This window comes from Calidris pugnax, unplaced genomic scaffold (assembly GCF_001431845.1).
Source record: "Calidris pugnax isolate Ruff unplaced genomic scaffold, ASM143184v1 scaffold44, whole genome shotgun sequence".
In the NCBI taxonomy this organism is placed as follows: Eukaryota; Metazoa; Chordata; class Aves; order Charadriiformes; family Scolopacidae; genus Calidris; species Calidris pugnax.
The window spans coordinates 20524100-20551444 of record NW_015094506.1 but is presented as its reverse complement, the minus strand read 5'-3'; the positions used below and the strand labels follow the sequence as shown (position 1 = coordinate 20551444).

Genomic DNA, 27345 nt, shown 5'->3' with positions numbered 1-27345 from the left:
AGTGCTCATGTATTCCTGCCTGTCTAGGATTTAACTTTGTGCTTTCAAAGTCAAAGCGTAAATAACCATATACAATACATAATATAAACTTAAAGCTCACACATTTTCTTTTTTCTGTTCTACAACTGAAAGGAAATTCATAGTATATCATGGCATAAAATAATATTTCTGGCAATTTTAGGCACGTATATAGGCTGTATAAATAACCATAGCAGCAGAGAAAAATGTATAAAGTTGCACTTCTATGACATCTTCACAGTATGCCTATTTCCCTCACCCACTTTTGTGTTCCATTAGTAACAAAAAATATCATTTATCAACTCCAGCTATGTAAAATCTTTTTTTTTTTTTTTTTTTTAGTTTCAGAGTATGTGATAGAGTGGTTGTAGGAATTTTCATTCTAAATGTTTTTCCCCAGAAGTAGTGATTAAACCCCAAGGTTATATCTTTTTTAACCCCCACCTTTTTAAATTTTTTTTTTTTTTTTTTTTTTTTTTTACAATCGGTAGTGGATTTTGTAATTGTATTGCACAGATTAAAAAAACATTTATTACTTTTTTTTTCATTATTAAATAACTTTCAATACAAAAAATTTGAATTAACCTAAAAGCCCAACCCTGCAAGTGCTTCAGAAGTGGAACGGTATTCTTCAGGTAAGCATTCCAGTTGACTTTCATGAAAGTCCTCAGGTAGCTTTGTGGACAACACAGAGGTTCACAAGACTGGGCTCCAAGTGTGCAAATCTTAGCTTATGGATCAGCGACAACACCAACCTTGCTTTATAACATTATTATTGGGAAACATCAAGAAGGGAATTCTGAGCATCATTCCTGGACATTCAAAACAGAAACATCCTCTTCAGTGAGAGATGTCTTTTTCCTTAAGAGTTCTCTTTGCTCCTTCGAGTCCATTCTTATTAGAATAACAATTTCCCATCAGTCCTGTTATTCAGCTTAGAGGCACAGTAAATATAATTAATTATGTTGATAAGTAGGTGTCTTATATTAACAAAATGCTACATAGATACTTTTTACCTATTCTCAGTGGATTTACACTGGTTTCATATGACCAGAATTGGCTAGAAAGCAGAACCAGAGCAATAATGTGTGTGTACAGTCTCACGCGTGACCTAGCTAGCAGCAGGTAAAGCTGCTCAAGAGCATTGTGCCAGTGTTTAAGGTCATCTGTCACGTTATTAAGTGATGAGGAGGAAGAAGCTTATGAACTGTTTCATTATCATCTGAGAGAAAAGATGAAAATAGCTGTCTGCTACGACATCATCGTTTTGGGTGCAGATTTGTGAACTCCATTGGTGCAGAGGGAGCCAAGAAACAATGTCAAAATAAAGAGCAGAACAATGTGTGACTTTCTGGAAATGATGAACAAGTTGCATACATAGTATACAATCACACTTTTGCCCTCAGATCATATATTATTGAGTGAGTTCCATTTCCCTCAGCATAAAAAATGACACAGTGATATATAGCATGAGATAATTTATAAGGGTACATATGGTACGTCTTCACAGTGTAATTGTACTGCTGGTAACTAACATGGTGCTCTTCATTCCTCAGCTGCCGCTGCAAAAAGAAAGGACTAAATGCAGCGCACGTAACACAACAGCAATTTTCATGATGCCCTAAGTTCAGCTGTTATTAGCAAGGTCAATGATCGATCTAAAGCTGCCATGCCTGTTCATCCTTGCTTGCTAACCTAGAGTCTGTCTAGCAAAAGAAACACAGAAGAAAGGGGAAACGTGCAGAAAATATGCACGGTTCTTTGTGGTTTTGCTGAGATTTCCCTCTGTGAAAATGGCTAGTGTATCTTGAGGTTTGTGTGGGGCCAAAGAGGATGTACAAGATGAAGGAGAAGTATTTTCATACAGAGACACCTGAAAGGTTAACCAAGCTTACACGTTCTAAGCATCTGTGAAAGCTGATATGAAGGGTGGCTTCTGAGGCACATGATGGTATTTCATCAAGAAAGGATGAGACTCCAGATGGAGTAAGAAGGAAGAGAGACTATCAGGCTGTTCCCTTTTCTCTAGGAAAACCAGAGTGACACAGCTGTGCATAGTCCTGCTGGTTCAGCTTTGGAATGATTTAAGAAAACTATGTCAGAGTTGCTTTGCCATCTGATTTCTTCAGCCATCATCAGGCAGGTGTTACTACTGCAAGGAGAATGTGGCTCCAGTAAGTCATGGTGAAATTACAGTAGTCTTGGCCCAGGGCCACAGCAGTTCTTCACTTAGGCACTTAGGTGTATTGGCTGGTTCTCTGGAGGCATTCAGAAGTATTCATTTCTCTTCAAAATGAAAGTGGAATTTAGGCACTTGTTTTTAGCAGCAGGCTAAGTTTTCTCTAGGCAAACTATGAGTAGATATATATAAAAGGAGAACTATCAAGCCCTTCTTTTTGTAATGGAGAACAACTGTGTGCTACCTCTTCTCTATTTGCATGAAGAACATTTTGTCAAGATAAAGAACAGCTGAACAGAGTATTCAAATCACTCCCTTGAATGAGAAGCCTCTTTGCAGAGGAGAGAGGATGTGCCTCGTTCGCTTGGCTGGGCAGGATACCCGGTGAGTGCTCTTCGATTGTACCTCTTGCTAATCACAAAATGCTTTTGAGTCATCCCATGATTAGCAGAACCTTGCCAGCCTACATCGCCTGGTTTACTGATGAGCCTTTTTCTGTTCCAACTGACCTTGTGGTGGTGACATCAGGCAACATCTAAGCAAAGTAGTCTTTCTATGTGGACATGCTGGGGCCAAGCTTTCCCTTTGTGAAAGCAAGTGGCATTTGAAGGAGTCCAACACTTAGGCCAAGGCAGCCATGCTGCTAGCAGCTTCAGGCCGAAGCCAGTTGTGTAAACTTTATATATCTTTATTTCAATATGTTTATAATCTACTTTTTTAGCTGTTGCGATACAGCATTGTTTTTAATGAGCTATGGGAGTTGCCAGATTTCCCATCCTTAGAGGTCTGTTAATTGAAATGTCTGAGGCTTTTCCTCAAACACCTTTCTCATGATAATTGTACGCAAGTGAAAATGCACAGACACAGGCTGTGCTCTGATTCTGCTCTCTTAAACCAGTATAAAGAAATTAGGATGTGACCTGTCTTCCCTCAACGCGTGTAAGGGGGAGGAAGGTCTGCTAGACTTCACTGCAGCGTGTGTTGTTTGATATTTTTCTACTATGTCACATTAGACTGAAACAGTTGCTTCTAGTGAGGTGGACCTGTTTTGTTTGGCTGTTGATGAGTTCTGTAAAAGGTATGTCATTGTGTTACGGGTTATGCCCATTTTCTTCAGATCACAAGCAGTTAAGTTTAAAGTGTAGAGTAGCGTTGTAATTCCTATACAGGACTACTGTTCCCTTGCTTAATAGTAGCTTATTTCATCTCACAAACACTGGACTAGTTAAAAAAAAAAAATGAGGTTCTCCTTATAGGATTTTTTCCTGTGTGTTACATGCCATTACATAACCTGCCCCAAACGCAGCAGTCCTGTTAGCCATACAATTTAAAATAGTTTATGTAGAACAGTTCATAAAAACTGTGATAAGAAAAAAAATAGTATAATCTGAAGCTTAATATTAATATAAACAATATAGAAAAAATACATATTTACATAATGCCAAAATACAATTATATACATTAATATCTATTACACTTAAATTATATATCTTTTTAAAAAATCACCAGACCAATAAATTATACACAGTCTCAATAGAAAGGTCTGGTGCCTTTCTAGTGCATGAAATACATACATTAAAAAACCCAAACCAAACCCCTAGATAACAAATGTGGTCACAAAAGCAGTTGTCTGTAACATTCTTAGTGCCTTGAATAAACAGCATCTGAAAGCAAGGAAAACTGAGGTTAGAAAAAAATGAAACAACCCGGGTGGCTTCACATTCAACTCCGCCAGCTGACTGCAGCGCTCTGAAAGGTGGCTGACTGACTCTGAAAACTTCTACAGCCCTTAGGAATTAGCCCTACCAGGACACATAAGCCACCTTTTTTACATCTTCTCCAGACTGGTCCTCTGGCCACGAGAGCAGGACGTGAAGGGCAGTTCTATTGCCAGGTTTACTGCTCTGGCAAGTCTTGTCCCCAGGGGACGGCATACAGGATAGGAAAAAGAGCCCAGAAGGGTGGAGAGCTGGGGGAGGAAGAAAGAGCACAGCCTTGGACACCTACATTATCCATTTAAGGCAGATGGAAAGTCTCCTTAGGCCACCTATGTGGTCAACAGCAAATGAGGGGGATTCAGGACAGAAATGGAACTCCGTGAATGACAGAAGAGCCAGTGAGCCCAGCCAGTGGCCTCAGTGTGGTGGGAACACTGATGAGGTAAAGGAAGAAGCCAGTATCATGGTAGGGAAGGGGTTCAGTTTCCCCAGCAGCATAGGAATCATGAAGCATGTGCAGAAAGAGATAGTATAATGACTACTAACAGAGGAAATAAAGATGCAAGAGTGACGAGAGCAGAGTAGTGAAGAAATGAAAGTCCAGGAAGAGAACAAATATTCATGGCAAAGGATAGCACAGTTTTTTGCCTCAATTACATTGTCAATGATCTATTGCATTTGAAACATTTTACAATTTGATAAACTTGCACTTACCTCTGTGATACTCTGGATTCACATTTTCATATATTGGAAACAAGGGATTTTCTTGTTCACTGCGAAGTTTTCTGGCTCTTAATACATCTCTTACACATTGATGTAGATACACATATTGACACTGCAAAAGAATTTTTTTTAAGTCACTCTGGGAAATTTTGTAATTTAATTTTCTGTATTGTGAGAAATCATTAATGGCTAACTCTCTCACACAAAATCAAGGGTGGTGTTAAAAATGAAAATACACTTCTAGAATTAATCTCCTTTTCACACTACTAATACAATAAACTTTTGTGATGCGCTTGTTTTTAGAAATGCCACCAGTAAAACACAAACCAACATAATATGTTCTGACGGATCACGCCATGAGTGAAACCTCTATCAACTGTAAGGCATAATTTGACGTGATGCTGTGTTGGATAGTTACTACTTCTGAATGCTTTAGTATAAAGTCCATGCCAAAGAATTAATATGTACAGGGAAGCACACAGAAGAGACAAACAGTTTCCTGATTTTTCTCTCTGAAAGGAAATATTTTCCACAGAATTCTATCACAATATATATGAATATTTTATAGCATTTTGGTGAACCCAAATTTTCTGACAAAAAGCAATATTTATTTGAATCGAATCTATGTTATAAGATTGCTTCTGACTACCCAGCAAACGACAGACTGTCTTTTCTGAAGAGTGCCTTTCCTAGAAGGGAGCTAAGATGACATTCACAATCAAAGTAGGGAGGGTCAGCATGTTATTGACTATTTATCAAACGATCTTGATTGTTAAATCCTCCGTGGTTTATGACGAGTCATTATTGTTTTTTGTTTAGTGCAGCACGGAACCCCAAAATTATGCTGAGCACCTTTATATATTAAGGTGTACCTTTTAAATATTACTTTCTCTCAAAGACATAATTTCTCCAATAAGCTTATACATTTTCTCCCCACACATCTTCTATTTGATTTTCACAGGAGTTACTGCTCTGTGTGTTTTTCTCAGTGCTCTGGCTCTGGGAAAGTGGGGATAAAAGCAAATATAGCATACACGGCTGCTGTCTCTGTGGAGAAATCCTGCACCCCACCCATCCACCCGTTTGCTTGAAAGTTGGCCAAGCCATGGAGACTTCCTTTGGCAGAGACCATTTAGGACTGAAAGGGTGGACAGCTTCTCTGCCTGTGTTACAGCTGCTGTGCTGAGCCCACCGCCTTTTGAGCTGACAGACAGTTTTCTGTTACTCCCCTTTATGTCTCCAGCTGCAGTCTCTTGTCTTAAACAGCTTCCAGCCAAATCTGAGGCAGGGGGAGCATTTTGTTGCTGCTGTTTTGCTGTGACTGCGTAATGTCGAGCAGGACAGTGCTGGGACCTTTGGCTGGAGCATGTTACTGCAAACAGTCCTGTGCTCCCCAGTGCAGGGATTTGGCTTCCACCACATCAACAGATGGGGACCTAGCTTTTATGTCAACCCCCAGACAGATTGTGGAAGCCAAGACAAGAACAATAACACCAGGAACTAGGGTCCTCACACACATCAAATGGAGTTTGTGGAGCAGATCTTTTCTTCCCTCTCTCCTCATCTTCTCTACTTTTTTTTTTTTAAAGATGTCTAAGAATTACTTCATAATTCACGGTTCATTGAAATCTTTGAATCATCATAAAACTCCAGGATAAATTGATTTCATTTTCTTGCAGGAGGATGAGAGTTTATATTGCTTGGGCTCCAAGCTACCTTGATAAAAGACAGTTCCACATCAGAAACCATATACAGATGCAACTGACAGTTCAGATTAATAAGACTTGCTGAGAACACAGCAGCTCAGTGGCTGTGCACTGACACAGCTACATGGTCAGTCTCCAAGCCCGTCACAGCTCAAGTGGGGTGAGTACGTGTGAGCTGCAAAAGCTTTCTGTCGATCTGTCTCTGGGATTCTGCTTGTGAACTCTTCCAGTGGCAGGACTGGTTACAAGAGGGATCTGGGGATCTGGGTAAGTCTGGAGCCACTGCTGGTTTGGGACAGAAGTGCATGTATTGCTGGCAGTGGCATAGTGGGGTGCTTCTCACTATTGCTCTAGATACTTTGCTTGGGTCCTTTTGACTTCGATGTCATGTCAAGCTCAGGCCAAAGTTCAGCTCTGTAACACATAACTTTAGTTGTCCATTCGCCTGGTGTCAAATTTAGATTCTTGAGGTAGTTGGTTCCAATTAGGGAAAAAGAACCACCCTCCGGAAAGCCTTTGCTGACTACAGCTGATGGGAATGTAAAAGGTGAGATGGATCTGTCTCTCCTCCAACAGGAGGTCTTCTGTGATTAAGAGAGTTCCAGGAAATCTCTCTTTTGCATTCCCAGTTAAGCCCATGTGTGACTTTTACATCTATCAGGAAGCTCAGTCACTGATATTTTCATTTCCAAATTGCAACAAAGAGCACCATTAGTATCAAGCTACAGGCAGACCCATAAAACCTGTCCTCTGTTAACAGCAGGGAAAATGTGAAGATTGCCTCCACAACTCGCCTTTATTAAATCAGCTCCTAAGTGTTTAGTTGCTATTAGTGTAAAGTGATGTTCTTGCAGTTTTAAAAGCACAAAAAGAAATCCCAAACACGTACGTTTTATGCACTTTAAGAATAAATGCACTTGCTTCTGCATAGTTATGTTAGGGGAGTGCTGATCAACTTTCCAATACCATTAATGAAAATGGACAGAGCAGCTCAATAAAAAATGAACTGCAAAGCCACAAGGTCACAGTACCTAGAGTTTTAAAATTATGTACATCTAATTTCTTCTGCCCTCCATTCCTTTTCTCTATTATGTCAGCCTATCTGTCTGGTTTAGGCTTGTCTTCCAAGATCATCCCGAAGGACCTATCTCTGCTCAAAGCTCACTTACAGGACACTTCATTAACGTGCTTGTTAAGTGTCTGCTGCATAACACTGCTGGGGTGTTCGTGGGCCAGTGCCAAAAGGAGGAATCTATAGGAAGCATAGCTACTACTTGTTATGGTTGGATCTGCTGTATGAGAGCCAACGGAAACAATCCTGAACTAGAAATTCTCACAGAGCTAATATACATAACCGGTATTTCACAGTGGAATAACTGTGAGGTGCTTTAAAAGCCTTTAAGATGAGAGACTAATTAATTTATACTGCAGCCGGTGTTGCTGTATTGTAGGCTATCCAAAACTTACCTCTGTCTGAACCATGTGAACCCGGTGAAGCCTTAGATCATGCACTGCTGCATAAATGTCGACAGTGTCCTTTGAATCCAGCTGCTGCAGGATTCGATCCAGTGCAATGAATGTGCCAGTCCTGCCGACACCAGCACTGGGGAAAAAAAAAAACACTTGAAAGATTTAAAAGGAGATGGATCAAAGCATTCACTCTCTTCATGTGATACTTTTGTAAAGATCAGATCTGTAGGGTGAGAAGCTCTTTTTTAAAAATGGTATCCCTGGGACTTCAAACACTTTATAGTGGAATTTGTTTAGAAAGGTGTGGCAGTGTGCTCTCCCTGGTTTGCCCCCCCCCTCCCTCTCGGCTCCTGCCCGGCCTTGGCCACCACGGCCATCACAACAGCAGCTGTGATAACTTGCACGCGGTCTCTGGGGGATGGCTGGCAGCATAGTCAAAATACTGTCTGGAGTGGGGATCTAGAAATTTTGTTGCCATGAAAATATGACTATAGGTCAATTATCTTACTGTATAAATAATGGACAGCCCAAAAGCCCCTTTGAGCTCCTGTATGGCAGCGGGCTGCACGCCAGGATCTCCCCTTTCGTGAGGATGCTCACTGAAGGTTCTACTCCTCGAGGTTGAGAGATTCCTTGCCACGACAAATTCTCGGTTCTGCTCCTCGAGGTTGAGGGATTCCTTGCCGCAACAGATTCTCGGTAAGTGACTAATAGCATGCTAAACTTTGAAATTTTATCTAAGTAATGTAAAGGATTGATTGTGCATATATAATCCTTTAGACATAAACCGTTGACCAAGTCTGGGACTAGGATTGGATCCAGCCGCACCTAGACTCCTCTCTGAGAAGGAGTTTAGAAAGCAAGGGGGTCCTTTCTGAACCTCGTGACTCAACGGGAGGGCCTCCCTGAGAGTTTGCCTGACCCTGTCCTCTGTGCAGTAAATAATAGAGTGTACCCTGACATCGAATCTTGTAAACACTATCGCATTTACTACTGGTTTTATCACACTACTGGTTTTGTTAAATCACTGTTTCACCTTAATAAATATTTCTCTGCTTCACTCTAACTAGTGAAGTTAATCACTCCGTCCACGACAAAAGGAGGAAAGGATAGTGATGGTAGAGGTATCTCTGCTACTGCCCATACTGCCTTCTGCTTTGGATTAACTCAGTCATTGAGATAGATACACTGAAAGACTGCCCCTGGGTGTAACTTCTAAACCTCTTCTCTCCAGGGCTGAACCAGTAGGCTTGACTCTAGAAGATGGGTTGACTTGTGCCTTGTGAAAGGGCAGGGTAAGGCAAAGTATCGCAGAGTCCCCAGCAGCTAAATGCTGGGAGGTGGGGTTTGGAGACAGGAGGCTGGGAAGTGGAAAGTTCACCTGCCAGTGATACAGTAGACATCTAACTTGTTGCAGCACATGATGTACAGGTGATCTCATGTAAGATATCTGTCTCAGCCCATATAAAGTGTGGAGGGCTCAGATACTACATTCAGGTAGTACCAGTGAGCACATGGCTTTATCAGAAGATACGCACAGCACCACGCTGCACTGCCTCTCTCACCCTGTAACCCTATGGCCTGCTGCAGCTGGCCAGTGGATCACAGACTAGGCAGTTCAGTTTTGCTTTTTTACATGTGTAAGGGCAGATCATGGAGCAGAGGAAAAGAACTGCAGCCTTATGGCTGCCAGAGACGGCACAACAGCAGAAGAGCATGACAAAGTAAGCAAAGGGAGTTTCAGTCAGAACAGGGGGAAAGATGGCTCTGCCAGCTAGTCTCAACTTCCATATGTTGTCAGATTCACCCCTGGGTGAACACCCTTTGCTGATTCAGACGTTGTGCTGTAACAGCAGCACACAGGCAACTGAAGAATGCAAAAGCATGTGAAGAGTGGCAGCTGCTGACACCTTTAGTGCTGCCCAGTGATCCAACAGACACACAGTGGTTCCCTGAGAATCATTTTTGGGGCATCTCCAGGGTGAGGCTGTGAGTAGCTGTATGTGCCTTGGGAATGCTGCTCTGATGTATACTGAGACTTAAGCCCATCAGCTATCTCTTGGGTTCTGTGGCTGCCCATGGCCTAACAAGGGTGAGTATTTGGGATCTTCCCAAAGGTACGCACAAAGGCTCAGTGCCAGTGACCTTTTGCTGCTGCACATACCTGCAGTGCACGATGGCTGGTCCTGTGTTTGGGGTCCTGTTGATATAATCCCTTACAGTTCTGACAAACTGGATCAGGGACTGGGTGGTCTCTGGCACACCATGATCTGGCCAGACAGTGTAGTGGAAGTGACGAATGAGCCTCGTTGAGTCAAGCTGCTCTTCCTGGCAGGATACAAAAGTGTGGGTCATCAGAACAGATGAGAGAGGAAGGGATACACACAGCACGCACCTTCAGAGTGAATGCTACAGCTGCCACCAGAGATGAGCTGGGCATGATGCAACTGTGCTACAGCATAACAATCCTTCCTAATTTAGCCCTGTCATTGTTTTTAAGTCAATTTATTAAAGAAATATGACACCGTTTTTAAGCCAATTAATCAAAGAAATAAAAAAAAGAAAAAAGATGTACACAAACATACACTGCAGATTTTAAACTCTCGTATTGTCCATTCTGGGAGCACTGATTCAGACAGCATTTCAACGATCAGGTCTCCATAGTACAAGGAATCCTGGTCAAGAGGCCAGTAGTGATCACACTTCACCTGCAGGGACACAGAAAAAGATAGATTTAGTGTCAGTAATGGCTGTAAACATCCATCCAGCACTGGCAAAAGCAGACTTCAGACCTCCTGTGCCTGAGGATGAAGGAAGATCGACAGCAGCTGAATTCAGGGAGAGATGCCACCTCATGCTGTGTCAGCTCAACAAACAGGGCCTGGGATGGAAACAGGCTAGGATGGGGCCAGGAAGTGGAAGTTCTCATCATAGATGTTTGTGAGGGGGGAATGGGAAGCATCTAACTGATGCCCTCTTCTGGATCCCACAACATACTCTACGCCAGCTCTTCTCAGAGCTCTGCTTGGATGACAGCTAGGCCTACAGTGCCCACTTCCCCACCTCTCGCTGAGACATGACAGTGGGTCCCACTCAGAGCCAGTGTGCAGGAGGAGACAAGTGACTGCCTGTCCTGCATCCGCTTTCACAGTCTCCTCAAGAAAAAAAAGGTAAACTAAAAGGAAATATCCCCATATGTGCCACTAGATGATCGCTACTTCATGTTGGTTTAATCTTTTTACAGAACTAGTGCCTGCCTTACACAAGGTGCAGGATTTGATCATACCTGGGGAGGTAGATTGCTGAGACAGCTAAATAACCTACCTACATTTGCACTCAGTAAGACTGTTAGGTGCATGACTGGTCTTTGCTTACTACATCAGGGTTTATGCATCAGAGAGAATTCCATGTATTTAATGATCAACATTGGCTCTCTAGAGCTTATATTTAAAGTAGTAGTTGATTGCAGTTGATGCGATAAACAGGCATTTTTTTTGCTGGTGGTTGTCTTCTGCATACTTGAAGGGATTATATTAGTACTAGTGAGCAGAAGCACTGTTCCTAACTCTAGCCTTGATGTGCTGCATGATCTTGGGATGGTCACTGCATCCCCATTTCACAGCCTTAACCTGTCTCCAGTCTTTAGATTATACCTCCTTTCTCTTGCTGTGTATCTCCTTGACTGGGGCCTTTAGCATTAGCGTGATGCAAATAATAAACATAAACTTTTAATAGGTGTTAAAACAGTCATTAATAATATAGAATAATATAGAAGAGTCACTGCTCACCCGGCCCTTCTCAACACACTGGGTTACCATGACAATATTGTGAACATTTTGTTCCCATGCCATCTTCCAGAACTCATCTTTGGTACCAGGCAAAGGGCCCTGAGTTGCTATGTATTCCCTGCGGAAATTATTGCCCTGCAAGTAAAGAGAACTCCATTAGTTTCCATAAAGGGAGAAAAAAAAAAGATCTAGCAACTGTACAAGCCATGGGGTTGCATCCAGGGCTCTGCAGCAACAATGCCCTTGCTGGGACAATAGTTTTGAGAGCTAAACTGTTGTCTTGGACCTGGAAGCAGAAGGCTGGCTGGAGCAGAGAGAAGGAAGAGACTGCAGCAGTGTATCTAAATACTGTTCCTTTTGTGGCAGTCAAAGCTTTTCTTTGTTCTACTGTGTTCAGCAAAGTCTCAAGCAATTTTGGATCGACTAGGGGTTTTTGTTTTATTTACTGTTTTTAATAAATTAGCTGAGCTCTGGCTTGAAATCTGGATTGCTAAAGCCACTGCTATTATCAATCACAACTCTCTGGCAAAGGGCATTATTGCAATCTCTGCCAGTTTCACCATCCCTGCAAAGTGCCAACACTGTCAGGATGAGATACAGCTCCACAATGAGGATGCCACCTGCAGTGATAGCTACAGTTGTTGTGGACACTGTATAAAATCAGTGACCTTTAAAAATGTGTCCTTGGACAATTAGATGTGCTATCTTACATAAACATAGCAATTCAAGAAAGTGTCCTTAAGTGCTGGCTAAATCACTCACAGTTAACTTAATGGCAGCCAGACACAGCCTTTCAGCACACCCACAAAATGAGTTCTCAGACTTTTAGCTCAAGTGAATAAATGAAGGGGGAGGGAGCCTTAAGCTTTATATTCAGTTTTAGATGAAGGACAAGTTACCACTGGAGGGAGGACTGTGAAATACCATCCTTGAGTCACTTACTGGTATGTAGCTTGCATTAATGTAGTCTGAGCAAGGGTCATCGTCCACATTGGAAAGCTTCACTCTTGATGTATCATCTAGCAAGAAATTGATTACAAGAGGCTTATGGCTCGGTCTTAATTTTCAACCCCTCTCCCATTTACAAAAATGCATTCATGAAAGGACTGGCAGCCTTATTACAAGGATTTTATATGGAGGGCTAATTTAGAGGAATAACTGTTTATATTTGTACTGCTTCTTTCATCCATGAGTGCTGTGGAGTGTTCCAAAGACTAGAAGATGGATGGATGGATGGATGAGAAGGAAGGAGTGAATATCCAAGAATTCCTCTGGTGAGTTGCATAGGATTTGTTATGGCAACAGAAGAGCCACAAAAGCATCCTCCTTTGACGCCGACAGCAGTGCCCAGTGCTGCCATTAAAAGAGTGGTAGTGCTTCAGCTATCATGTGCGAGCAGGCCAGCCCTCTTTCCTGGGACCAGTGGCATCTCCAGAGTACAGAGCGGTACAGAGTGCCTAAGCCACCAGGTGACTGATTTGTGAGATAATGCTGGGTTAGATCTCAGTCAGGCCTTGTTTCTTGTACACCGTGGACATGGTCCCCGGCTCGGCCTGGCAGGCACAACACAGGAGATGCTGTGAGGCTGTGCTCCAAGCGCATACCACATCCAGCAGCTGGGTGGCATGTGGAGCAGCTCGTCAGGTGGTGTTCCTCCTCGATGCACAGCATGGGTTATCTCCAAAACTGGCAGAGAGGAGATTAAAGGGGGAAATTCTCAACTACAGGTCTTGCCTCAGCAGAAGAGGGCTAATCTCACACGTGTGTCTTACCATGCAGAACCACACTAGTGCTAGATCGTGTAGCTGTGTCCTCAGAAGATATAAGATTTGGCAAGGTCGTCAAAAAGCACTGAATGGATGACATCCTATATGTAAACAGCCCTACTGTTATTTCTACTACCCTTGTTATCAGCAGTGACTGAATGCCCGGAATAGCTGGAGCTTTTTCTCTCCAGACTGAGTGCTAGTCATTACATCTCTAGAGTGAAATGAAATTACTGGTTTGTGTGAAACCATCCAGGGCCATACATCATCTGCCTCCAAGCACCAGAACCTGAGCTGGCAGAGGTATTTCATCTCTGACAGGAAGGAGGGAAGGGATTGGCTGCACTCTCTTTTCCACTAGGCTTGCTGAAAAAGGTGAAAAATAGCTGTTGTGATGTAACATTACACAACCAAACCTAAAACTCACAGGGCAATATATTATTGTATCGATTCTTCCCTCTGTTCTCTGGCAGAAGTGCTATGTCACACGTCTGGTTTCGACCCACATCTTTTAAGTCCTGCAAAAAAAAGTAGAAATAAAATGTGAGGTGAAAATAATTAAAGGACGTGACAACACAGAGGACCGCAGTGCTTATCAGCTCTCAAAGGCCACGGACAGAGAATGGGTGTTTTTTAACACAAACAAACTGAATTTAAATAGCTAATCATAATGGTTCAAAGCAAGCACATGACTGGCAGGTGCTTCAGCCAGACAGGTATCAGGCAGAGGCTGCCAACCAGAAGATGCTATGCAAGATAAAGAGCTGATTTCTGCATTAGGACAAGTGGAGTTCAGGTGAGACTCTCAAACTCATCTGGATTTGTGTGAATAAGCCGAACAGATCCAGGTCTTTCTAACGCATTTCTAACCCATCGACTCAGCCAGCCCACCCCTTCATAAAGCAGGTCCTTTGCCTGGATTAGGATCCTACCTCATACTCCTTGGACAGGAGGTAGTTGGAGTCTGCTTGAAGTTTGGTGAAGTGTGCTTCAAAATGACTGACTTTGATCGGACTGAAATATTCAACAGGAGGAAGAAAATCACAGGATGAATTACAGTCACAATTTATCCAGTTGGTTATCAAGAAGCTTTTTTAGGTACTAATTTTTCTTCTTACCTGGAAGTTTTCCGGTTCCTAAAAATGATTTCAAAAAGAAGAAGAAACACTTCATCAGTGAGTGACTAGATGTGACTGTTTATCCACAATGCCATGTTAAAACAGTGCTTTTAGAAATGAAACTTTTGATCTTACCCTTTTGGTCCCAAGTTCAGATGGACTGCGAGTGGCCTGTCCCTGCGAATGCTCAGCCTTGCTGTAGATCTTTCATGGCCGTTGCTGGAATAGAAAGGAAGGTATTCTGTTTTACTGTTACGTTTTCATACTGATAAGAGCTACCAGTAACATAACTTACATTATTAAGTTGGAAAAAGGAATTTAAGAAAGTCTGTTTTGATTTGTGGCTGATCATGTGACATTGCTCCTAGCTGTGGCACAGAGTTTTCTTATATTTTAGTTTGGTAACGGTGATGCTGAGTGTACGCATGTGCACAGGCAGTAAGACTTTTTTCTTGCTCTGAAACACTCACAACCCAGCCTATTGTTAAGGAAGGTGTTCTGTGTGAAATTGGCTGATTCTCCATATGCAGAGAGGAACGTGGAGATTAGATTTCCAGAGGCTGCAGACCAGGCTTCTACGACATGCCCAATTTCACAGCAGGAGTAAGTGGCAGCACCACAGTGGGCTTTGGGAAAGCCACAGAGGTGGTACTGGCTCCATATAGTTAGTGCTGCCTTTCATCTTTTCACTGCCATCTCCTTCAATACACCTCCCTTAGAGAACGACTTTTTTAACATGATAAGGGAAAACCCTACCAGCACTGGCAGTCCGGCTGCCTATGTAACTCACAACAAGAAATCACACCCTCCCTGAAGTTTATCTACACCAAAAAACTGCAATGAGATGTGCAAGGTGGAAAACACATCAACCTGCACTCCAGCCATGCTCTATATGTCACTATGTACTGAAACGGAGTGCACAAGCCTATACATGCAAAAGAAGACTTTATTTACTATTGCAAAACGCTTTAAATGGATAAAGCTTTTTTCAAATTTGAGCAAATTATTTCACCATTTCAGATTCATCTATAATGCGAAAATATACAACTATAATTGAAAAAAACAAAGAGAAGTAAAATCTGAACTAATCTTTTGGAGACTGGGGTAACGTCACACCTTAAGATTTTTGAACTGAAATGATAAAGTCTAAAAGAGCAGTTTCAAGAGGTTCCCATCTACAGTAAAGATTAATTTAATAATTTGAAACATTTCGAAATTTTTGACCAAAGGCATTCAGTTTGAATGACAAACCAATTTTTCAGAAATACTCAGACTCCTGCTGAAAACTAAAAGTTCCCAGAATCTTCTATGATGTAATTCTGACTAACATCAGTAGGTATTTGAATCAAGAATATAGAGATGTCTTAACACGTACGTCATTAGTTCGATACTTAGTGTGTACAGACATTGGGGGACATACAGTTTATCTGTTGAATAGTTCAGTACATTCCTCCAATTTTACAGTTATGCATTAAATATTGAATGAATATTATTTGACCTGACCAGTACCAGAAACTCATAAAGGGAATCAACTTACCTAACTTTTTGTCTGCAGACAAATAAAGCAGTAACAGCAACTAACATGACAATGAGAAACAAGCCAGCACTCACACCTTCAATAACTCCAAACAGAGGCTCTAGAAACAAAACAGCGTGTTTATATATCTTGAGGAAAAGATGCAAAGAATCAACAATGTTCAGGGATATGTTATTATCAGCTAAAGAAAATAGTTAAATACGAGGAAATGTAAGGCATTTAAATGCTTAGCTAAAACCTGGCCTTGATTTTTACTTTTTCCAAACATTATGCAAAAATCTTTCACTCCCAACCACAGCAAAAGAAAGCACAGTCCCACTATATGGGAGTTTGGCTCTCTTGCACTTTTATTGAACTTTTCTTGGTGATAGCTTCATTGAGCTTTCACTGTTTCCTCTACTGACAGCAGCTCTGTCAAGCAGTCCTCTGAATTTTCAAACCAAGCCACGGCTCCAGCCTCATTTCAGAGCAGCCTTCAGGACATACACAACAATCTGGTTTAGTTCCACTCCTTGCAAATAGTTCTAAATACAGGAGTGTTCTGAAGCACAATGTATAATCATGTGCTACAGTCATTGAAAAACAAGCCTGAAACTAACCTGCCTCCGTAGTGATTGGTAAAGAGAAGAAGGTGTCTGCAAAGAGCGGTTTAGGGAGCTCCTTTGGGTCTTCGCTGAAGAGCTGGGTAAAAGCCCGTATGCTGATCCTAAAAAAAAAGCACTGTTATAGTTAGAGCTCATCAGACATTCAGAACCAACAGCACAAAAGTAAGAACTCATTTGCCCCTTAGAGATAACTAAAACCTTTCCACTGATCACAGACAGATCTTAATGGAAGCGCCCGAGTTAAATCCTACAGTGGGGAGAGAGCCCAGCGAGTACAGAGGGGGGCTCTGGGGTACCCTGGCAGAGGTAAGAGATGGGGCTTTGGCTGCTGGCACACACACAGCTCACCTGGGCCTAGCTCTGGAGCCTGGAGAGGGTGCCACAGGTTAAAATAACCTCCAGGTATTCCTAGCATGTTCCAAAGAACTGGTGTGGGGTAGCAGTGCCAAACAGAGTGAGTGAAGCCTGCGTGCCTTCTCCTGTTAAGTACTCTGCTGACTAAGCTGATGGTCTTCAGTCTTTCCACAGACAGATTCAGCAGCCATACGAGAGGTGCCCATCAAGTTGAGGGAAATAAATAAACCGATTCACTGCACAGAGTTTTGTGCATAATCAATTGTACCATTCCCATGCTAGTGAAGGACTAGTTCATACCTATGGAATGCAGGCATGGATAAAGCTTTTATAAATTCACAGTGAAAGGACGTCGTACATCCCAGTTACTGATCTACAGAAGCTCAGGTGCATCAGGCATCCAAACTGCACCATGCCTAATAATGTGACAGAGCGCAACTACCAACATAAATCTAACCTATAAGCAGTCCGAGGCTTTAGAGGTCCATCGCAGAATTTTTGCTGATCTGGATCACACCTTCCTCCCAAATTTTCCATTTCTCCTCCAAGCTTAATGTCAAAGCTTTTATAGTCACTGTCAGGGTTTTCAGCACATCTACTGGCAAAATAATTTGTCTGGTAGATGCGTATGGAGTCATTGTGTTTGTACTCCAGGTAGGAAGGTAATGGGTGCTGCTCATCAGGCTTCGGTCCTTCACTACCTACATCATGTGCAGAGAAAGAGAGAAGGTTCACATATCACAGCCATTAATGTGATGCAATTTATAAACTCAAGCTGTTGACAGACATATTCTTATCCAACTTTCTAGCATTCCTTTGAGGCTACCTTGTGAATACAAAGCTAAAGGGGTTAGGGTGCCTTGTTTCTAGTATCAATCTTGGTATTATTTTACTGAGGAACATCAGATAGATAACCTCACAAGAACTTAGCGTAACTTTTCCAGACACAATGCTGCAATAGGCACACATGTGTTGAATTCAGTGCCATGACATTTTTTCCTGTGCTGTTGGTGGGAATCTCTGTGATCCAGAATCCTGGATCCTATTACCAGCTATTCTAAAAAGTAAGTGAAAAAAAATTATCCACACACTGACAAGTCTTTTGCATAGAGAGAAAAGCTGCCATAAGAAACGACAGGAGTCCCCTGAATGGAAACTCACAGTAAGTTTGTGTAAAAGACTGAGACAGGCAAAACCATGACAATGAGTAGTCCCTTTCTCAAGGAGCTTTATAATGTGCATAAACAGAATAGACAGTGGAAATATTATCTGTGCTTTTTCCCCCCTAAGGGCTGATGGACAGAGAGATTAAGAAACTTTCTCAGGGGTCACAAAATATGTCTTGGCATGCCAGTAAATGAAGCCACTGCTAAAAACTAAGTATTAATTGTTGAGACATCCATCTATTTTGTCACATATAGGTCAACTGCAGAAAGGGAAGTCTACATGCATGCTACAAGGGCAATTTCTGTTCCATTTCACCATGCTGCAAGCAAAATCATTTTCTTCAGTAAGCAAACATCACCTGGGAGATGCCACCTTCTCAGCATAGCTTACTGAGGTTCTCCAAATGAGTTGCCTTAATGTTCTCACCTAACATTTAAACTACCTTTTGAGATCTGTGCACAGCAAGGCAGTTTCTTCTGTGTCCGCTGCCAATGGCATCCAACATAAATCTCCTACTGTGGAAATTTCCTGAACATACTTGAGGCCGTTAACCTACAGTACAGAAACTAACTACTGCTTCTGGCTCTGCAGTTGCTATTGACCCTCTGAGGAGAAGACTGAGCTCCTAAGTCCTCAGGGTGGGGAGCAGGTATAGATCCAAAACCTCTACGAAACGCAGCCACTAGATGAGAAGCTCCTTTGCTGTGTAGTGATGGGGGTGTACCTCCCTGTGTAACGCCTGTAGGCTACAGAGAGAATGGTATTAAATCATGACACTTACCATCAGCCTCCCTCACAACTACAGTAAAGTACTTCACAGCTCCATTGGTATCACTAAACCAGCTGCAGTTAAAAGTAAAGTTGATGGAGGATTTGGTAATCAGCACCTCTTTTTTGTTCACCCGTATGTCTGGAGGTGGCTGAGGGGGACCTGAGTAATTAAAAAAAAAAAAAAAGAAAATAAAAGAGAAAAGCATTATAAGCATTATCTATGCATTTGCTGTGAGCTAGACCTAGTAAGGGAAATGCAATTCTTAATAAAGGTCAGCTGACTGGACCCAAGTCTCTGATCCTATTCTCTTTGCAATCAAGAAAGTGTTTTCACCTCCCACAGGGAAACTGCCAAAGGATGAAACAAGCCAGCAGTGAATTAACTATAATAACAGTGGCAGCTCCTCAGTAGGAATTCCTGCAGAAGCCCGCATGGAAATGCATTAGTCTTGCTAAATCTACGAAATCAGAAATTGTAGCTGCTAAAAATGACACAGGTTTAAGTCACGTATCTGGAGGTCATATAGCACACTCACTGCAGGAAGTTACTTATTTTAAGCACCTAAATTTCTGCTTCCTTTTCCAGAAGAACAGCCCTGAGTCAGCCAGACACAGCATTCAAGTATAGAGTACCAGCTTCCAGACTGACTGCAGAATTTCCATAGGAAATGTTCTTCATATGATAGAAAGCTATACCTCAAACACAGCAGAACTAAACTGGAAAGTGAAGTACATAGGGAAAAACCTTCAGAGAACCAGTGCAGAAAAAGTGGGGATTTTAAGGATCTACACTGGTGAATCTTTTAAAAATCTGTATTAGTGAAACTATATTGCATTCACCCTATTTTGGCCACCAGATTACGAGTGCCACACACTGGCAATTGTGGAGTTCAGAACTCCTTTTGCTGTCTAACCAACACAAGCCATGGCTTATTGCTGCTCACTGCCTCCCTTCCCGTCAACTCTGAATTCCACTTACGGTCAATCATTGTGATGGTGCTGTCTTCCACTACTTCGCTCGTCATGTCTGCAGAATGCACCTTGATGGACACCAGGTATCGCTTGTGGGGAACGAGAGTCATGATATTAAGCAGAGATTTGTCTTTTTCTATCCTTTTAGAAAATTCCACTTCGTGGGTGTCCAGTTTTTTGCATTCAACGCTATACCCATCAAAGTCAGAATCAGGAGGAGTCCAGGAACACGCAATGGCAGTAGAGGTCTGGGGCCGACAATGAAGGCTTTGTATCTTGTCTGGTTCTAGAGGAATGTTGAGAAGTTGAAGCTCAGTGGGAAAAGGGAGAGGCATCATATACTCTCTGCTTACCCTGTGGCCCCTAGATCCTGCATCAACCATTTGATCAGAGCAGGAGGCTGGGAGACAGAATTCCCACCTCTCCTGCAAATGTGCACTGCGTGAGTATTAGGCAAGGCTGTCTAGCTCATTTTAGCCATCTGAAATTGGTTCTAGTGACATCAGCCTCATCAAGTTTGTGAAGCTTCAGTATTTAATTGTGAAAACAAGCAAACAAAACTACTTCTTGAAGTCTTAACAAGAACAGCAACACTGGAAAGTAACACTGGATTTCTAGAACTGTTACAACTTTTTTGGTGGTTAACTGTGGTCAATTAACCTGTCAAGGACAGGTTAACTGTCATCCTGTGACTGATCTGGTTTCCTGGGTAGCATGTGGTACGTCCGTATTACTAAAGCATATCACAGAAGTATGCTTTATCCATGTAATATTGGAGCACCATTTATAACATGTGACATGTAACAAGGATGGGATTTCACTTTCAGATGGCAGGCATTTACAATTAAGTGATTAAATACAGGTGACAGAGGTAGCTATGCTCTCATTACAATTAATATGCTGAATGAAGTCTAAAGAGCGATTCAGCTTACTAAACATAGGTGTCAAGTTGGAGCTGAATCCCACCTCAAGTGACATGAGGGTTTGCCAAGGCTCAGTTGTTTTTACAATTCCAGGTCAGTTTTTCAAATCAGCCTGCTACTGAAGCTCCCAGAAACAGCTACAGATGATATGGATCCACAGACACAGACAGAAACCCTCAGCAGCGAAACACACTGATTCCAGTTTCAAATCTGGTACAGCAGGGTTTCATTCATCCTTCCTGTCTGACTGTTCAGAAACATTTTGATTACTTCAATATCCTACTGTCAGAAAAGTATGGATACTTCCTTATTTTACCCCCAAAACTGATTGATTTGGGCTTTGCAATTAAACAGCCCCACTCTGCATGTGAAGATTGCAAACGTATGTCCATTTGCAATCTTTAATCAACTGACCTTCCGCACAGCAATGGCTTAGAGTCTAGCAAAATTCAACGCCTGTCATTCATGAATTTATTAATGGAAATTACTGACTGCGACAGGAATTGGTAAGCTTTTACAGTTTTGCATCTTGTCCAGCTGAGTGCTAGGGTGCAATGGAAATTGTTACTTACTTGTTCTCACACTTGCAGCCTGTGACTGACTGTATGTCTTCCAGCTGTCACCACTGACCGTTCTGACACTGAACTCATAGAGTCTGCCTGGTCGCAGGCCATAGATGATGCGTACTTTTGATTTGCTGCTGCTGTAGGGATTGAATACTGTGAGGGGGTCTTTTGGAAGCCACTGCAACTCAAAATCGTCATAGTCTGTCCAGTCTGGAGGACCCAGCCAAGTGATTGATAAAGAAGTATTTGCAACATCCGTAAATGACACAGTGTTAGGAGGGCTGGGTGCTACAAAAAAAGGGGAGGAAAAAGAAAGAAAAAAGAGTTCTTAACAAATTTTTATAGTAGACAAATAAGATGAAACATTAGTTATTTTCTTCATGCATCACAAAGTGGTTTATATTATCCTGTGTACGCAGTCAGTTACTGCACCTACACCAACGGTGGTGACTTTCACAGACATTACATATTCCTGAGCCTTCGAGAGAAACATGGTGCTGAACAAAATCACACTCTATTGGTTTAATACCCTTTGGGATATCCTTTATCTTTACACCTTCAGTGACTCTTAAAATACATACTCCCTCAGAATAAGTCTGTTGCATAGCTGTAAACTAATACGAATTCTGAGAAATGGGACTACACAAAAATCCCAAAGCTTTTGTGTCTTTTACCTGTTCTTCCTTCAGCGTTTGCTGTGTTGGTCAGGTCCCCACTGTGAGTCACCACGACCAGAGTGTACTTTCTGCCAGGAATGAGCCCCTGGAAATGCCACTCTTTCAGGTCTTTCCTGTGCCATGTTTCTTTCTGTGTCCCGTTTGGGTTGTAAAGACTCAGCTCATAGAAGTCAACATCTCCTGCTGCTGGACCCCAGGTGAACCACAGACTGTCTGTCATGTTTCGGTTGGATGCCTTGAGACCCACAACTGGGGCTGGTACTGAAAAAAAGAGGATGGGTATTATGTTGTATAGAAGACTGTTAGGGTTAGAAGCAACGAGGTCAAGCAGACCTTACACTTATCCCACAATCACAGCCATGTAATAATCTAGAAAGCCATCACAGCCGGCCAAAAAGCCAGAAAGCATCAGGAAGTATGTGGTAATAGTTTGCCTTCTTATTTCGAACAGCCACTGTCCCAAAAAGAAGCTGAAATGTTTATAATAGACAGGTTTGCAAATGTTAAGCAGCTTTTTCCCAGTCAGTGTCTGCAAACATCTAATTGTGAGGCAGCTGAAGAAAGCGCACCACTGCGCAGAGGCCGTGGTACACAGGGGTTACTCTGTGGTGCCTCAGAGGATAAAGAAAGGTTTCACAGAGTGTCAGGGCTGCTACAGCTGCTTAGCAAACTCTGCTTCCCGTGTGGCTGAACAAACAGGGAGCTGCAGCCAGAGCTCCCCCTGGGAAACAAGTTTTATTTCACTGGTAGATTGTCTACCACATTAACCCTACTTGCTTTGCCTCTCTGTCTTTTCCACTCATAGACAAATATTGCTTTTAGGATGGGAGGCAGCTGTTTCCTTTAAGACTTATGAAGCATACATTGGGACGTTCTTCTCCTGACCTGAGTACCTAGGAACTACTGTTTCATTTTTCCTCTTGTAACCACATCATTCAGAATTTACTTTCTTCTTTTTCTAATGCTTTTCATGTATAAGAGCCAATTTTGATATTTCTAATAGTTGCTCTAATCTAGCATGAGCATCAGACCAGCTCATTGATGTCTCTCACTAGCACCACACTGGAGACAGATGATTTTCTTAGATGTTCTTGCCTGTTCTTCCAAAGACAGATGACTCGTTAACGAGGTCTCCGCTGCGCGTAACAATCACCATTCGATACATCCTGCCTTGCCGCAGGTTCTGGAATGAACAGTTCTGGAGGTTCTGCTCTCCTGAAATCCTGTCATGAAGGGATTTGTCTGGGTTGTACAGGAAGATGTCATATGAATCGAGCTCCCCTTGCGAGGTGGTCCAGCTGAAGGACAGTCGGTCAGTGGTGTTCTCTGTGACCTTCAGATTTGTGACAGCTGCTGGAACTGAAAAGAAGAACAAACACAAGAGTAAATATCGAAGTGTCTAGACGCTAAGCTGAACCTTTAATAAAGTAAGAGTTCATGGCTGGAATACACTTCAATTAAGCCACAAGTAGCTAAGTAATGTCAACAGCAACTTTCAGAAGCAAGAGGAAAGCGTTTATGAGGTGCTGCTGAGTCTCTCCAATACAATGTTTGTGTTTCTCAGCAGGCCTGGTTCTCCAGCCTGTGCTCACACAGAACTGTCCATTAGTTTCTACACGAAGCGCTAATTGAGTAAAGACTGCAAGACTTGGCTCTAAGTTTAGTGGTGTGTATTCACATCAAATCCTGCACTAAGAGCCTTAAGATTGTGAATTAAAAACTTGATGACAATAAAGCATTCATTTAGTTCCATAACAGATAGACTCAAGGAAGCATTCATCGCTTTGCTTTAATATCCTTATTATGAACCATGGCCACATTATTACGCTAACAAATTTCAGATTCACATACCAAGCATGTAACAGGGAAAATGATGCATAAATATCTGGAGTCTGTCCTTACTGGAATCATTCCAGAATCAAGATACACAGGTGATTCATGTATTTAATGATATCTGACTGAGGGAGCTATAAATAATCCAAGATGTTCTAATTACCTGTTCGGCCAACAGTTTCTGCTCGTTTACTGAAAAGCCCGCCACTGACTGTCAAAACTTGTATTTTATACTTCTTGCCGGCTAATAAATCTTCAAATTTGTGCTGTTTGGCAGTAGCTGGCTCTGATTTGTTGCTCAGGAGGATTCCTTGCTCATTCAGGAGCAGAATATCATATCTTTCAGCTACACCAGGAGCTTTCTGCCAGGTTACTAACAAGGAATGAGAGCTGTAAGCATGATGGGCTAGTAATTCCTGGACCGAGGCTGGAACTGTAAGCAACAATTAAAGGCAGGACGTTATCAGGTGAAATACAGAACATTCAATACACAACTGCCAATACAGTAATTAACAGAGAATTTCTTTATACATTTGCATTTTTACTTGTGAGAAAAAAGATACCTATGCATGTGTTTGCACAAGCAAATAATTTCTAGATATAAATACAGTCAGATTAAGTTACAGGACATCATGGACAGCTGAACTGAGCACGGAGAAGCAAGAGATATACACAAATTGTCATGAAAAGAGGAGAGTGACATGAACAGACCAAAACAATGAAGAGAGGCACGTGAAAAAGAACTGAAAAATAAAGAAGTTGGCACAAAATAGTGGCACAGAATAGAAAACATAAGCCAGCAGCTGTTGCGTGAACACAGCAAACATATGTAGATACTAAAGAGAGAAGATGGACTAAAAACAAGGTGTTCCACTGTTTGTGTGCCCTGACACGGAGAATATTGGGGCAATACATTCTCTAACAAGACTTGACCATGCGATGGGCTCTGCTAGAACATGGTATTTGACTACGTGGAGCCCTGCAGATGTATGTGTTGGATGGGTACAGGCACCGAACTGGGGAGGGCAGGAATTGCATTTGTCCTGTAAAGGCATGCTTTGGGCTGGGACCTGAACTCCACACACATTTACCCAGGTAAAGCTTCTCATGTGACAGATCTCACTGGTATTAAAAGAGCTATGCCTAACTATTTGCAAGAGGACTCATGCTCTTTGAGACAAAAACTTCTCATGAATCTGGATCTTCTCATACTCAATGGTACATTCATAAACATTATTAAAAAAGGGTCATAAGACATAATGCAACTTGCTCCTTGTCCCAAAAGAAACGCACTTGTTCTCCCAAAAGCTGCTAAGCTGTTGTGCAAGGTGCCACTGTTCGATTGCACCACCACCCGGTACTGCTCCCCAGCTTCCAGCTTGTGAAACATGTGCTCAGAGACGTGCTTGGAGACACTCTGGGAATCAAGCTGATGGTTTTGCTGAAAGATAGTCACTGTGTAGGAATCCACATCTCCACTTCCAGGAGTCCAGCTCACTTTCAGGCTGTTTGTCAGGCCATTAGGTGACACGTGAATGTTTCTGACTGCACTTGGAACTGGAAAAAAAAAGGAACACAAAGGCACCTGCTTACAGATTTCCTGTTTGATTCAGACTTTTTAATTCCTACTTTTTTTAATGGTGACATCAAATGATTCAAAGGACAAAGAGCATTTACATGCACAAGCAATTTCATTTACAGGTAAACACAAGTAAAGCTGAAGACATTTGTGTCGGATTGTGCCATTTTAGAAAAGCAATTCTATGTGTTTACAAGAAGAAAAATAAAGAAAATCTAAGTTAAACAGGAAGAAAAGTTTGTATGTTTTTTATCTGGATAACCTCCTTCTTCTCCGAATGATGCTTTAGAAACACCTCAGAAAATCAATTCTCTTTATGTACACTTACTTAGTAGACATTTTGCAGTCTTAATCTCACCCTTTCATTTCAGGCATAAAATAGCTTAAGCGATTTAGCTAGAGATACTAAGCAAACAGCTGGCATGCAAGGGATAACAGAAACCCAAACACCGACATCTCAATACCATTTCTATGCAACAAATCAAATTATCTGCCAATAATCAAATATTGGTGCCTGTGACATTTGTTCATTAAGCACAGATCAAGTTGGTTGAAGTACTACTGTGATTTTCAATGAGATCTGCTCTTTTTGTGCCAGTGCTGTGCCAGTTCAAATAATACCAGGTTCTCCCTTGATTTTTTGCCCCTCATTCTTTCCTCTGGAGAAGCCTCAACACATTTTTAAATACCACATTATTTCTTACTTGTTAGGCCTTCTATGAAAGTGGCACGTTGTGCATCTCCACTGATTGTCAAGACAAGAATTTTGTACAGACGTCCTGGAGTCAGAGCTGTGAACCAATACTCCTCAATCGTGTTCCCAAGGAAAATGGGTGGGAAGATCTTCATATCATTGAAGAGAAGCTGAACCTCATATTTATCAACATCCCCCTCAGCCTTTGACCAAGTTACCTGCAGATCTTCTGTGCTCCTGTTACTAAGAGTCAGTTCCTTTACTGACTCTGGCACTGAAGAGGTGAGAAGAAAGATAGGAAACTTCTCAGTACTTATTACCAGATCACAACAGAAAGATAACAGCTCTGAGGCCATACTCCTGAGCTCAAAGTTTTCATTCAGTTCTTTAGGGAAAGCAGTAGATTGCACTTATTTCAATGGTTGCTGTTTGTGGTCTGCACCATACCTATCACTGGAAGGTCCCATTTAAGAACAGGGAGTTGGCAGTCTATCAGCATAAGAATAATAAATAATAACGGAGCCTGCAGGGTGTTTGCACAGCCAAGAGAAATTGACTAGGGTCTGCAGGTACAACAAATGTGGTGTGAAGAGGCCTGAGCTAGTGGAGACCTGAGGCGAGCTGTCGGTGTGAAGCAGCACCACACTGTGCAGTTCCCAACTCCTGCCAGATGCAGGTCACTTGTTTTTGCCCAGCGCTACACCTGCGTTAATAAGCTTGGTTTCTTAGCATGGCTCATTAGCTTACATGCAGTGCTAGGTGAAGACAGGCAGGTTGCATCTAGGTGCCTGCTGGCTCACAACTAGCCACCTAACCACTCTTGCTCCATGCTCTCCAAATCCAGTTCTTGGAGTAATTTGAGTAGAGTGAGGTCTAGCCTATCTTCTTCCTTATACATTTCCATGACAGAAAAAAAAACTATGTCTTGTACCTTCTGGCTGAGCTTAAGCATAAATACTAAGCTGATGTGGAAATCTGTACTATTTTGGTTTTCAGTTTTTCATGTTTCAAGGTTTAGCTTTCCTAGTTCACGCCACTCATGTTTCAAGGTTTAGCTTTCCTAGTTCAGGAAAGGTCTCTGCTTTTTTACTTTCTATATGTCTGTAACTTAAACTTTGGTCATAAACTAAATACTGCTTTCCATATTTAGAATGCCACCTATTCGAAGAGTCACACTCAAC

General features: G+C 42.0%; 1 protein-coding gene across 2 annotated transcripts in view; it reads right to left on the bottom strand.

The window, feature by feature from the left end:
• Positions 1–463: 463 nt before the first annotated feature.
• PTPRB (protein tyrosine phosphatase, receptor type, B) overlaps positions 464–27345 on the bottom strand; it is a 63900-nt gene continuing 37018 nt past the window's right edge. For both annotated transcript variants that reach the window (XM_014964045.1, XM_014964046.1), the window contains exons 13-34: positions 26175–26438; positions 25185–25448; positions 24055–24324; positions 23154–23417; positions 22056–22319; positions 21388–21669; positions 19900–20178; positions 18931–19080; positions 17440–17683; positions 16623–16729; positions 16024–16123; positions 14622–14705; positions 14487–14504; positions 14301–14382; positions 13796–13886; positions 12545–12621; positions 11603–11737; positions 10400–10522; positions 9979–10142; positions 7812–7947; positions 4630–4750; positions 464–3861 (exon numbers count right to left, since the gene is read on the bottom strand). In XM_014964045.1, coding sequence (XP_014819531.1) covers positions 3839–3861; positions 4630–4750; positions 7812–7947; positions 9979–10142; positions 10400–10522; positions 11603–11737; positions 12545–12621; positions 13796–13886; positions 14301–14382; positions 14487–14504; positions 14622–14705; positions 16024–16123; positions 16623–16729; positions 17440–17683; positions 18931–19080; positions 19900–20178; positions 21388–21669; positions 22056–22319; positions 23154–23417; positions 24055–24324; positions 25185–25448; positions 26175–26438 — 3542 coding nt within the window. In that variant the 3' untranslated portion in view covers positions 464–3838. The remainder of the gene's footprint in view (positions 3862–4629; positions 4751–7811; positions 7948–9978; positions 10143–10399; positions 10523–11602; positions 11738–12544; positions 12622–13795; positions 13887–14300; positions 14383–14486; positions 14505–14621; positions 14706–16023; positions 16124–16622; positions 16730–17439; positions 17684–18930; positions 19081–19899; positions 20179–21387; positions 21670–22055; positions 22320–23153; positions 23418–24054; positions 24325–25184; positions 25449–26174; positions 26439–27345) is intronic.